This window comes from Leuresthes tenuis, unplaced genomic scaffold (genome assembly GCF_036924035.1).
Source record: "Leuresthes tenuis unplaced genomic scaffold, fLeuTen1.0.hap1 SCAF_21, whole genome shotgun sequence".
NCBI classification, from domain to species: domain Eukaryota; kingdom Metazoa; phylum Chordata; class Actinopteri; order Atheriniformes; family Atherinopsidae; genus Leuresthes; species Leuresthes tenuis.
In genome coordinates, this window is record NW_027325375.1 from 5,630,912 (window position 1) to 5,643,530 (window position 12,619).

At 41.3% G+C, this 12,619-nt stretch overlaps 2 protein-coding genes across 3 annotated transcripts in view; one reads left to right on the plus strand and one right to left on the minus strand.

Moving 5' to 3' along the window:
- Positions 1–10,630, minus strand: part of cdkn2aipnl (CDKN2A interacting protein N-terminal like) — a 519,432-nt gene extending 508,802 nt beyond the window's left edge. The window contains exons 1-3 of one of the 2 annotated variants that reach the window (XR_011909376.1): positions 10,374–10,630; positions 9,730–9,835; positions 9,571–9,648 (exon numbers count right to left, since the gene is read on the minus strand). Coding sequence is in view for 1 of the 2 variants with exons in the window: in XM_072375212.1 (XP_072231313.1) it covers positions 9,640–9,648; positions 9,730–9,835; positions 10,374–10,585 (327 nt within the window). In the remaining variant the exon portion in view is untranslated. Of the gene's footprint in view, positions 1–9,323; positions 9,649–9,729; positions 9,836–10,373 lie in introns of those variants that run through there. The other variant, XM_072375212.1, reaches the window with a different exon arrangement.
- On the plus strand, positions 468–8,404 carry ube2b (ubiquitin-conjugating enzyme E2B (RAD6 homolog)). The gene is made up of 6 exons (XM_072374764.1): positions 468–657; positions 4,479–4,559; positions 5,266–5,291; positions 5,878–5,967; positions 6,584–6,672; positions 6,859–8,404. Exons 1-6 carry the CDS (start codon positions 614–616, stop codon positions 6,985–6,987), a joined length of 459 nt encoding a protein of 152 aa, XP_072230865.1. The 5' UTR covers positions 468–613; the 3' UTR covers positions 6,988–8,404.
- Positions 10,631–12,619: the final 1,989 nt, after the last annotated feature.

Below are 12,619 nucleotides of genomic sequence, written 5' to 3' on the forward strand. Positions count from 1 at the left end.
CTTCCCAGAAGAGCTGAAGGATCTCTGCTCACACCGTTGGACCCATGTGCTAGTCCCAGATTAATGGCAGAAACTGGATGGATGGATGGATTGATTGATTGATGGACAGATTTAAAAATGAAACACAATGGCAATTATGCCATTGTCCCAACTTATATGAAATGTCTATGGGGCAAACCATTTAAAACTGAGCATACATATAAAAATAAACAAATGAATACATTAAATTTGCCATTTTAAACGTTTTTATACATCTAGGGTAAAGGCTATCTTTTTAGGAAATAGAAAATACTCGCCTGAATTCTATTGTAACAGTCTATTGTCTTAAGTTGTCATCATATTATATACCCCCAGAAATATAGTTAGCTTTTAGTTGGGGGGCGGTGTATTTAACATTTTGACACAGACATGGTGTAAGGGGGCTGTACCACTCTTGTCCACAGCACCGCAAGCAACCGACGTCACCATAAATAGCGAGCTAGCCAGTTGTTTTGGGAGAAGAAGAACAGAGCTGCAAGCGGAAGAAATACCGGATCTGGTTTTGGGTCGCCTTCGTTTTATGCTTCTGGTTTAGTTTTTTTTCAAAGACATTTTTTAAAATACCCTTTGAATAATGTCTACACCGGCAAGGAGACGGCTTATGAGAGATTTTAAAAGGTAAAGCAACGACGTAGCAGCCAATTGTGTTTGCGTTAGTAGCTAGCAACGTTAGCCGATGAAGCTGTCGCTAGCACTCTTAGCTTTGCTTTAGCCTCTGGTGCAAACAATACCGTCTGTGAAGTCACACAGGCAAGAGTTATTATGAAACAAACCCACTTATATTGGCTAATTTTCCTGACTTTCCTGCCTTCTCAAGGATAAAGACACAGTGTGATGCTTTGAGTGTTATTGTCTATATCCGAAAGAGGGGTGATTGCTGAATGCAGTATTTTGTTCAGGGGAATAACGTCAGTTTGTTTTTCATTTTAGTGGTCACTTTGTCAGCTCATATAGATTCATTTTCGGTTAGCAAAGATAAGAGAAGTACATGAATTTAAAATACTTTTGGACGATACAGTCATTTATTTCGCATTACGGCCATGATCGTTGGTTATAAGAGACAAATCTTATGACTCCGGGCTATCTGTGGGTTTAAAACCTCTAGTTGTCAAGGATGCATTTTTGGTCAGGAAGAGCCCCCATAAGCATAGCTTGATAAGTTCTTGGCACTTTCAAGCATTAGTATTGCACACATACATGATGTCTTATTTTCTCATTAACAATTAACACCAGAATCATGCTGTGAAGACAAAACCAATATGTTTCGGATTTCTGGGTGGCTCTCACCCGACCAGACTCTGCTTGTAATACCTGCTATCCCCAATCTGTTGGCTGGCTCCATATGGTGTCCTCCAGTGTGAGTTAGTTATTCAGGCACACACCTGCCAGTGGAAAAAAAAAGATGCTTAGAGCAACCATTGAAGCAGGGCAGATAAGGTGTCACTGTAACTCTACTCTGTTGTGACAGTCTCCAGGTGGTAAACTGTAACACCAGGGCAGGGAAAGCACTATTGCTCATGCCTGAATCGGCCTGTGTGTCTACATCCAGCACAAACTGATTGAACTTAGTCTTGCATGGTATTACTTGACCTCAGTTGTTTGATCTGAAAGTCAAAATGTTTGCATAGAATGCTTCTTTTAGCTGAGCCGTTTACTTTGGCAGCGACATGTGTGATGTCTGAGCTCAAGCTACGGCTCCTGTTTGGGACAGAATTTCTTTCATATTCAGTTAAGCTCACTTTTTTTTCTTTCTTTTCCATCTGCCGCTCATTGCGTTTTAGTCTAGTTTTGTTTCGTTCAGGATGAAAATGGTAAATAAAAGCAGGAGTTGTGCAAGGTTTCCTCAAAAGTCACACTGGGGTTGTTATGAGCAGCTAAGATGGCAGTTAGTGGTTGACTATCTTCACAACGATCAGTTGTTTGATATGTAAATTGAAAGGAAAATTATAATTAAGCAAACTTAAATACAGATGTCAGTTTATTTTCTAATAGTTGTCTGCCCCCGTTCCATAATACTGTGCCATTCTCTCCATGAATCTGCAGGCTTGTCAATAATCCAGAGTTTCCAATAAAATAAAGTAACTGTCAGTGTATACTAGTCTACAAGCTGAGTGGTGCATCCTTCTACCAGTGGAGAGCTCAGGCAGATTAATGCAAAGCAGGTTAATTGCCGTGAGTCCGGCCACAGCAGGGGACTTAGACATGGCTCTGCACTCACAGTCAGATGCACAAATCCGCCTTGCTTTGTAGCTGTAAGCTCTTATTTGACCAGCTTTTATTGAAGGCATGGGGTTGTAGTTCTGAATAGTCTGTGGTGGTTCCTGGACTTGATCTACATGCACTGATTATCTAAAGCAAGAGCTTTTAATGTGAGTAAACTGTAATAGTTAATTTTGGGGGCTCGTGTCAGCACACTGGCCTTATTTGCCACGTCAGATCAGCCCACCCTGAAGCCTGTTTAAGAGCCGAGGCTGACCCATAGTTTAACCGGGCCTGCTGGGGGAGTCTTTGTTGACCAGGGTCACTTGCAAAACCTGTATTTTGATTTGTTCACGCCTTTGTTTCTAGGTAGTCTAAATGGTGGCATTTTGCACTAAATGTGACCGAGATCATCTGTCAGTCAAGTAGCTCTGGGCAGTTTTCTCTGTGGAATCTTTTTTTAATGTTTTGTTTTTTAAAGTTAATGATTTCTTTTGGTTATCAGATCAGTTGCTTTGATACGTAAACTTTCCCCTAAAAAAGAATGAACACATTAAGATATCAAAGAACGAATGATTTTGCAGCTCATCTCTGGTGAGTAATCGTAGACGTCACGAGTTCGGTTCATGGATTGTTGTTCACACAAAGTAACGCTCACCTCAGGCTCTGATTTATTGGGTGAAAAAAAAATGTAAATGAAAAAGAATAGATAAATTGATTAAGTTTCACACCCTTCTTCTGAGAATCTAATCTTCTAACAATGAATCCCTTCAAAGAGGAGTCTTTGGCAGCTTTGGGTGCCTTTTTATGGTCCGTGTGAGTTGTTGATGAGAAAAACTGCTGCCAGGTTGGACTTACTGTACTTGAATGAACTGTGTAATCTTATGAGAATATCTGTTATAGCAACAATTCGAGAACCATAAATATTATCCAACTGGCAGCGTGCTGGGGTGGAAAGGCTTGAAAAGAATGCTAAAACTTAGGATCCTCAACCACATAAATCATTTTCTAGTAACGGTACAGCGACCCTTGAGTTTAACTTGCAACTCTCTTGCTGGAAATGAAAAGTTCAGTTCAGTAGAAAATCATCTTTCTTGTTGTCGAGACCAAATGAGCTTCGGTACGACAACAGGATATAACTTATGTGGAGTTCCAAGCTTAAAAAAGATAAATAAACAGATAAAAATCACATTGTGCTTGTCTGTGAAGCCCTGAGTCAGTCGGGATAAAGTTGCGTTGTCCCAGATGTGGATCCCAGTCAGTGCAGCTGGAGGAAAGCAGCAGCAGCCCCCGACCTGTCCTGACTGCAGCCACCTTGCTGCGTTGCGCTTTTAATGTCGCTGTGGCGTTCTGTTCTGCAGGGCCAACAAAGTCCGATAAAGCTGATGACCAGCTGCTGCTTGAGGACCGTCATGTATCGTCAGTGCTGTGCCACGCCACGCCACATCAGCCCAACCCGCGCTTTCTGTTCATGACAGACACACGCATGTTGCTGCTGTTGGATATATGCAGCGTAACTTTCTGTGCCAGACCTGACCTGCGCTTTTGTGAGCTGCACTTTATCTTTGTCATGAATGGATCCTTCAGATCGGTGATTGAGAGAACATGCATGCATTTATTGAAGCACCTCATTAGGGTTTACGATGGCATGCAGAGGTATGGCTAAACATTTTGTTTCTGTGAATGGCTAAATGAGGCGATGCAGTTCTCCCACAGACTGTGGGATGAGACGGCCACAGAATGGGGCTTTTTGATTTAATCTCTTCCCTCGCTTAACGTTTGACAATAGAAATGTCGACCAAACTTTTGCATCCCACTGTATATATTTTTGTGCTTTATCCAGATGGATCATGGCGGCATTAGCGGGAGGTTATCTGTGGTGAAGTTCGACTCGGTGGCTCAGCAACAACACTAGCGGGGCTTTGATGCTCACTGAGCATGCAGTGGCAGTACAGAAGAGTTTCTGACTGTTCACAGTAGCTTATGTTAACTGACATGTGGCAGCAAGATGGGCAGTGTGCAGCTGATCCTGCAAGCCTGGCTGTCTGAATGTTGATAGAGCAGTTTGTGTTTTGACTGATAATTACACAGCAGGTGTGGTGTTAATTAAACTCCTCAGCTTCTCACTGGCTCTTATTTCTACCTCTGGTTTTCCCATCTATTTCTGCTGCTTTTGCTCTCATTTTTCTGTGTCCCACTCTATTGTCTTTCCATAATGTCTATTTGTCTCTGTTACTCAGGCTACAAGAAGATCCTCCCACTGGCGTGAGCGGAGCGCCATCAGAGAACAACATCATGCTTTGGAACGCTGTTATTTTTGGGTGAGTCATGTTCTAAATCCAACTCCGCCCTGCTGTCTTTACTGTTCCTTTGTGATGCACAGATTCTGCAGCCCACTCATGCCATAGCATTGTCTTTCCCCCTGCCATCCTGCTTCCTCAAAGGAGAAGAAATTCAGCCCTGATTTTTGCCCAGAGCAGTCTGGAAAGGGCATGTACAGTCACAGTGGGTGTTTGGTTTAAAAAAAAAAAAAAAAAAAAAAAACAGAAACACATATATATATATATTATATTTGTGTATTTTTATTTTTTCTCAGATACACTTGTGATCTTTCTGTAGATGCATAATTTGACATGCAACTGGAAGGAGAATTAATAAAGAATATGCCTTTTTTGGGTGGGATAACATGCAAATCAGAAGAAGAATGAATAAAATGTCGAAACACAAGCGAAACAATTGGTTTCCCAAAAGTCACCCAAACCCTGAGAGGCAGCAGCTAGGTGAAACAACAACAAACTGGAGAATTCACGGGGCTTGTAAAAATAGACTTGCTGATAGTTGCACACCTAATTCTAAGGAGGGAAGCTGCCAGAAATGAAAAATGTGAGGGCAGCTGTTTTAATTGCTCCACTAGCAGATATGAATGTGTGGAACTGAGTAAATAAAGACTGAGTGTGCGGAGCATGCGGTCCTTGAAGGACGGTCTGGAATCTGGAAATGATTTTATTCTCCGTGTGCTCTCTGCAGGCCCGTGGGAACACCATTCGAAGATGGTAAGTTATAGATTTTGGCTTTATTATGTGCATAAAAAGCAGGTTTACATTGTTGATCTGGATTTGATCGAACTTGGCCTCGCGCTGTCGTTGGAGGAAACTGGAGCCGTGTCTGTAAGATTTGAGATTTTGACTTTTCTTTTTTTTAAACTGGTTTTCACCTGGTCTGGATTTAAACTCACTGAAATGAATGCTGTAGTTCTGTTGTTTGTCCCACACTAATCTAGGATTGATGTCAACTAAATAATGACCAAACGCAGAATGTTCAGGGTTGGCTGGTATCTCAGTTGCACAAGTTTAGCTCTTGGTGTTTCTAGATCTCCATTAGTTAAGTGGCACAGTAAATGTAATGTGATGTAGTGCGTTTAAATGCAGCTCATCAGTGTTCAGGTCTGAGCTGAACACTCGGGGTTTGTTGTCATGCTGGTCATATCCTGTCCATGGTCTTCTTAGCTTGCAGAATCAACATATCTGCCTCAGTGAGGGACTAAGCTCTCCTTCCAGTGGAGCTGATGATTTTTTTTCTTTTGCTCCTTTTCATTCTCTTTTTGCCATTTGCTCTACCTCCCCCCACCCATATCTTCAGGAACATTTAAGCTGCTGATAGAGTTTTCAGAGGAGTACCCAAACAAGCCCCCCACAGTTCGGTTTGTCTCCAGAATGTTTCATCCAAATGGTAAGTGGTGCTGCGGTCCAAATTCATTCAAACTGCGATCGATCGTCTATGCCTGAGGACGGGAGGTTGATGTTGTACATTTTGAGATGTTAAAGTGATAAAGTATTTGGACTTTAAATCTTCTTTAGTCCTTTTTTCTTTTTATTTTATGCCTCCCATTATCTCAGGTTCAAGCTCCTCCTTTCCTTCCATTCAGGCAGTTTCCTCTGACTCATCTCCTCTCAGTCCATTATCCAAATTAATTTACTATGTTAAAGCTGACAATGTCCACCAGACGAAGTTTAAAAAAAAAAAAAAAAATAAAATTTTATGGTGTTTGTATTGGCATCATAAGATTCCAACTTAAAGGAAATATTTGTAACTTTGACAATTTCTGTTTTACCTTTTATCTGCTTTTGGTTTTATCTTCACTTTTCACAGTGGATAGCTGCATTACTGCTATTGGCTGTAATGTGGGACAGCAAATTCCTCCCTGCTTTGATCATGCTGCACTCTTGATTAGAAATGATTTAACCAGCATACAAAGCTTCGGGGGCTTTTGCTGTTGTCAGCCTTTCACTGAATGCATACATGGTGACTTGTGTTGTTTGTAAAGCTTTTGTTTTCTGTTTACCAGTTTACGCAGATGGCAGTATATGTTTAGACATTCTTCAGAATCGCTGGAGCCCTACATATGATGTGTCGTCCATACTCACCTCCATCCAGGTATTTCAGTTTGACTCCCTTTTTGTTTTGGTTTAATTCACTGAGAATACAGACTGATTACATGGAAACGGTGACTACACAGGTGTGTTATCCAATCTCGACCCTCCTCAGAACATCTGTTTTGCTGCCAACTCACGGGCTGTTTATGATTTAAGGATAATAATTTGCTCGTTTATCCTCCCGCAGTCTTTGTTGGATGAGCCAAACCCCAACAGCCCAGCCAACAGTCAGGCCGCACAGCTCTATCAGGAAAACAAGAGGGAGTACGAAAAGAGGGTGACGGCCATCGTGGAGCAGAGCTGGGTGGACGTCTGAGCTCCTCTCGCTCTATAGTATTCTCTTTATCACCCTCTCGTCATCATCCCAGTACTCCAGTCTCTCATTTTCCTCATCAAGAAAAAAAAAAAGGAAAAAAATACAGCAACTATATCAAAACTCAAGTGCCACCCTGAAAAGAAAAAGAACAACCAAACCTGAATGGACATTAACTTGCTTGCCAATGCATTTTAGGAAGTAGAGAGGGGGGGGTTAATCTTGTTTGTGTTTCTTGTCTTTAATTTTACTTTTTATTTTATTTTATTTTTTTTATTGCATGATGTGAGGTAAGTTATTGCTAACAAAATTTGTAATATATCATTGGCTGGCTGGATTGATGCTGTTAGTGCTCGAGTTTTACAGACTTGCTTTTCTTTCTTTCCCTCCTTTTCCTCTTTTTGAAAAAGAGCCTTTGTTTCTTTTATCAGCTGGTGTGCACACAGCTTGGCTGTTTGGCAAAGACACACTGATGACCAAGTCAGCAAACCGGTCTGTTGAAAGTTTTGGAAAAAAGGAGAAAAGGCCTTCTTGAGCTCGTAGCATCGTTATTCCTCAAGTCAACCACAAATGCAGCTGATAAAGGACAATTCCTGGTCTGTTCCAGTATATCGGTTTATTTTAGGAGATGCTGTAGGTTTGGGCTCTCGCGCACCACAGGCAGCAACATCGCTAATGAATCATGACTTTATGGCTGGCCATGACACAGCTTTTATTGTAATAATTTCCACCGCAAGGTAAAGATAATTCTTGGACTGGGGATTTCTAATTTACTTACTGTCATTCCTTGTTAAATGATAGAACACTGGTGCCTCTGAGCCATGAAATGCATGGGTGCAGGTACTGTGTGGGGGGTGTAGCTGTGGCACACTCCCCTTCTGATTCGCCTTGTTGCAGAAAGTAAACGACTTTGCGATACTTTATTGCCTGCGACGTGTTTCAGCACTTTCTATCCTTCTTTTAAAATGAGCCAGCTGACATAAATTGACAAACGAGCAGGAGGTAAAAGCAGCGTGGTCCAGTGTGCGTTTTTTTTTTTTTTAAGTTTTAGAGGATTGACGAGGCAGACTCCTGCAAAGAGTCGCTCAAGTGCAGTTTGACCCTTGTTGCAAGAGTGTGATATCAGGTGTTTTCTCTGCAGGCTCAAGTTGCTTTCATGCCTGCACTTATCTCTTAGTTATTCTTGCCACCCAATTAAAATTCCTCTTGAGCGCAAACTTTCAATTTAATCCTGTCCAACTGCAGCTTAGTCGGTCACCATGAAACCGAATTCCTCTTTTCTTAAATATTGAAGGTCATATTGTGGCTCGTGACTTCTTTCACCTAATAAGCAGAAGGGATATATTATACAATTTTGAGAATCAAACATGTATTCTTAAACCAATATGCTGTATAAACATAATAAAACACATTTTTCAGACTTTGACAAAAGTTTTTGATTTTGTTTTGCTGTGTGTGTGTGTGTGGGGGGGGGTGTATATAAATAACCCTGCCATGCTGGGTGGAAACGTGGCCTTTGGAGCAAAAGTTTATGTCAGAATTTATAACCCCTGGCAAAAAAATTATAAAACCACTTCTTTTGGAGGATGTTCATTACGCTGTTTTTCTATTTAGTATAGGAAAAATATGGCATTGACATAATTAGTAGTTCTAAAGTATCTCTACAAGTTTGAATATGCAAATTAGTCTGCAGTTAAATATGAAGATGAGCGCTTGCAGATGGTGAACTGCTCCGCTGGGCTTGTTGTCAGAAAACATGACCCCAAAAAAGGATTTAATCCTAAAATTTGGAGCGAGTACAAACAAAATGGGAAGGTTGTGAAAGGTCAAAACATACAGGTCAACCAAGCAATATGTCTGCGAATATTAAAAATAAAATAAATGTACAACAGAAGAAATGGGCAGAAACAGGAGTCGGTGGTTGTGACCGAACTCTTAACAATCTGGCTGAAGGAAATCAGATTTCCATCCAGAAAAGCCAAACTGAACATCACCAACACCCGAACAGAAGAAAACAAGCTCCTGCAAAGTGAGATCCACGTCTCAAAGAATTAAAGCTATCGTAAAAGCCAGCAGAGGTGCAACTAACCAGCTGAATTTTCATTTATTTCCCATGAAATAAACGAGTCCAAGCCACACGTGTTTTCAGGTTGTTTTACGCCACATTGTTCAGCTGTCGGCTGGAACAGTTTGGGTCGTATCTGTTTTCTTTATCTTTGACAAAATAAAACAACCATAACTCAGCCCTCAAATGTCAGAAAAGGACCATTTTGTTCCATTTTCATCCAACACTAACCAAGAAATGACAAGTTCTCAAAGTAGACGGAATCTTTCAGTGATTAGAAAACAAAAATCCTTTATTATGCATTGGACAAACATTAGGACAAGATCCAGTGTTGTCTGTCATGTGAATTTGACTATTAAGCAATTAAAAGAATTACACTAAAAATCGTGGTTAAAAATGAACAGCTTTGTCTGTTTCTGTACAAATGCTTAACATCTGTGAGCAGTTTTTCCTGCTTTTAATGGGGGAAAAAAGCAGGTTTAGACTCATAAAATCCATAAAAACTACAGGGACTGTAAAACGGGTGCTTTCTGGATGATTCCAGCACATCCTGAACTCCAATGCGGTTGATCCAAAATAAGTGGCCCCCGTCACCGACCCTGTGATAGAGCAGAGCAATACATGAACAAATTGAATCTGTCGACATGTGAACCTGCGACTGTGTTTGCCCACAGACGGACCTTTTGGTCCTTCATAATCTCATCTCTTGTCTTGAAGACTGGTGCGTCCTCCACCACGATGCCATCAGCCATTTCCTTTACCTTTTCCAGGAGGTCCGTGCTGTACCTGCCCATAGTGAAGAGATGTATTCAGTCAATATAATGAACTTCACACATGACACTTTTATGTAAGAAAAAAAAAGCACTTTTTTTCTAAAATTAAAACGGTGTGTTCACAGTTTGAGCTACCATACAGAGGTATTAACAAAAAGAGGGAATTATGTGTGATGGACTGATTTCTGAATTTCCGAGCTCCTTGTTGCGTCGGTGTAAGGAAAGCAGGGGGCAGCAGTGAGCCCAGGTGCGGGCTGAACGTCAAACGAAGAAGCCTCTGCGCTTGAAAACATTGGTGAGTAAACTGTATGTATAACACAATTGCACTTTCGAAAGAGTTGGGAAAAAAAACTAAGTTGTTTTGAGTGGATGGAAAGTCTAGAAAAAGCGTGCTGGTTAAAGCTGAACTTAAGCGCCAAGCCTCTAAAATAACCGCAGCACGACTTTCGTCAACGAGAAGCAGTTAAATCTCAACCGACTTCGAAAAGGCGTGACCGAAAACGTGTCGCACTGTATACACTGCAGACATGGAAGCATGCTTTTTTACGCACCGGCAGCCGAGGAAGACATTGTTGGCCCAGACCATGGACAGGGAGAGCAGGTTGTCCAGCTGCTCGTCTTCAAAGTCGTTCAAATTCCGCAGGATGAACTCTCTCCTGGGCTCCCAGTGTTTGTTACTCTCCCAGTAACCCCGAAACGTCTCAACCTGGCTGGCTACAGCTCTGTTTTGCTGAATAAAATCCTCCACGTCCAGCTTAGACATCTTGCTCTCAGACAAACGAGTCAACGAAGGCAACTTCCCATCCCTGTCAAGAGGGAGGCGGTCGCTCGTTGTAGCTGTGCCTGTTTTAAACAGCGCCATACATTGGCGGAGCTGCGAAACTGCAACCCGTAAAAGCAGCGTTTCAAATCAGGGCAGGAGAGAGAATTACAAGCTGCATAATGGGTTTGACAGTCTCGGTTGTTGCAGGTATCAAACAGTATCATCTTTTGCATTTTGTGCTCCAGAGATACCAGCCTACCCTGAAACTGATATATAAAGACTAAAAATTGCATTAGTACATGAATACACATGAATCTTTTTTTACTGAATTATCTTTCCTCATTGTTCACTTTTAAAATAGATTTCAGATGATGCATTGAGGAAATATCTGCGTAAAAAATAATGAATTTGTGGTGTTTGAATTGTTTTTCTCGCTACTGATGACCCTTTTCCACGAGCCATTTTGACTTTGAAAGCAAGAGATTTCTGTTAACGATGACTCTCTGTGCCATGTTAAGAGTTAATACTTGGACCCTGATGAACTGGAATAAAAGTCGGCCATTTTTTAAAATGTTATTCACAACAGTGCCTTTCCCTCAGACTGTCAATGTGAGCTGTGAAGACGGCCGAGATGTTATAGTAGGTGAGGGACGCAGATTGGTGAGCCAGCACAGCTTTACAATCCTTGCCAGAGGATGTAAAATTCATAGAGCAGAGGAACAGGCAGGGTTGGGTTCAATCTCTCCAATAAACACACGCGTGCGCGCACACACACACATGTATACACTAATACCACACTCACCTGCTTTGATGTTTCTGACTTCATCTCACTTGATAAAAATCTGGCTTTGCACTTAACAAGCCTGCTTGGAATCAGACAGAAACCCTGAACTTTTAACCTCCAGTCCACTGTATGGAAAGAGGCTTATGTGCAGTTATTCGGCCTCACAGATATACCCAAATCTTATACAGGCAGCCCTTTCTTCTCCCTTCACAGAAGTGTGTGCCCGGGAAACCCTCTTTTGTGTCTCTCACGTTCACACACACTGGAAGATTTGGGGCTTGTGTTGACACGAAGCCACTGATATCCAGAGCGATTCCAAAGGAAGCCTAGATGAGGTCAGACAGCCAAACAGAGCTCCCCCCACTGTGTCACTGATCTTGTTTTTCATCCGCAAATAAGAGCAACAGAATAAAGAACACATGCTTTAATTGTGAGAGGGTAGTTTTTACAGAGTGAGAATCGCACCTTGTTTTTCACTACGGTTATTCTTGCGGTGATTCTAAATGTAAATGAATTATAGTAGAAACACAAAGATACATTGCTTTATTGTATCTTTTTGTAGTTATTCAAACATCTGAACATCATATTTTTCGCAGCTGTTTTAAAGAACAAGCGGAGGCTCAACTAAAGACAGACTGAGCAGAAAAGATGAAATAAGGTCTGGTAATATCTTGACAGGAGTTTTGTTTCAGGACAGCTGAGAGTTGATAAAGCATGTCTTACCTTTAGAAATCCGCTGCAGTTTTCCTCCACATGTAAAGCCACATCTGGAAACCAAACTACATCTGGAACCAAACTTCAGGCTGGACTTGTGAAGTGGTTTCGCTGGTGTCAGTTTGAGTTACTTTGTGAATGTAAAGAATCTTCTGCTGGGTTAGTTAACCTCGATGAACCGAAAACGTCGAGCTGCTTTTATTTTCTTTGTCTGTTAATATCTTCTGGCGGAGTTAAAAGCACCTCTTTGGTTTGTAAAAATAATTAGAAGTACAACAAAAACACATGTGCCAGTGTGCAACATTGGATGGTTCTGCTAGCTTTGTCTTTTTTTAGTTTGAAAAATAGAATTAGACATTCTCCTTTGCCTTTAAAACATCTCACAGATGTTCCATGAAGCTGAAATCCAGGCAGTGCAGGTTTTTACTACAAGTGGTTAGAAAACTTCTCCCAGCGCTTTTAAGAGTGTTTCACACATAATCAAGACAGAGCAGGGAGGTTGCATCAAGCAACACTGTGTCTTTCTTATTCCTGAA

Excerpts from the sequence above, each read along its gene's own strand:
- ube2b (XM_072374764.1), top strand. The coding sequence starts at position 614 with ATGTCTACACCGGCAAGGAGACGGCTTATGAGAGATTTTAAAAG. Across the intron at positions 5,968-6,583 it reads CAGAATGTTTCATCCAAATG|TTTACGCAGATGGCAGTATA; the intron begins GTAAGTGGTGCT and ends TCTGTTTACCAG. Across the intron at positions 6,673-6,858 it reads CCATACTCACCTCCATCCAG|TCTTTGTTGGATGAGCCAAA; the intron begins GTATTTCAGTTT and ends ATCCTCCCGCAG.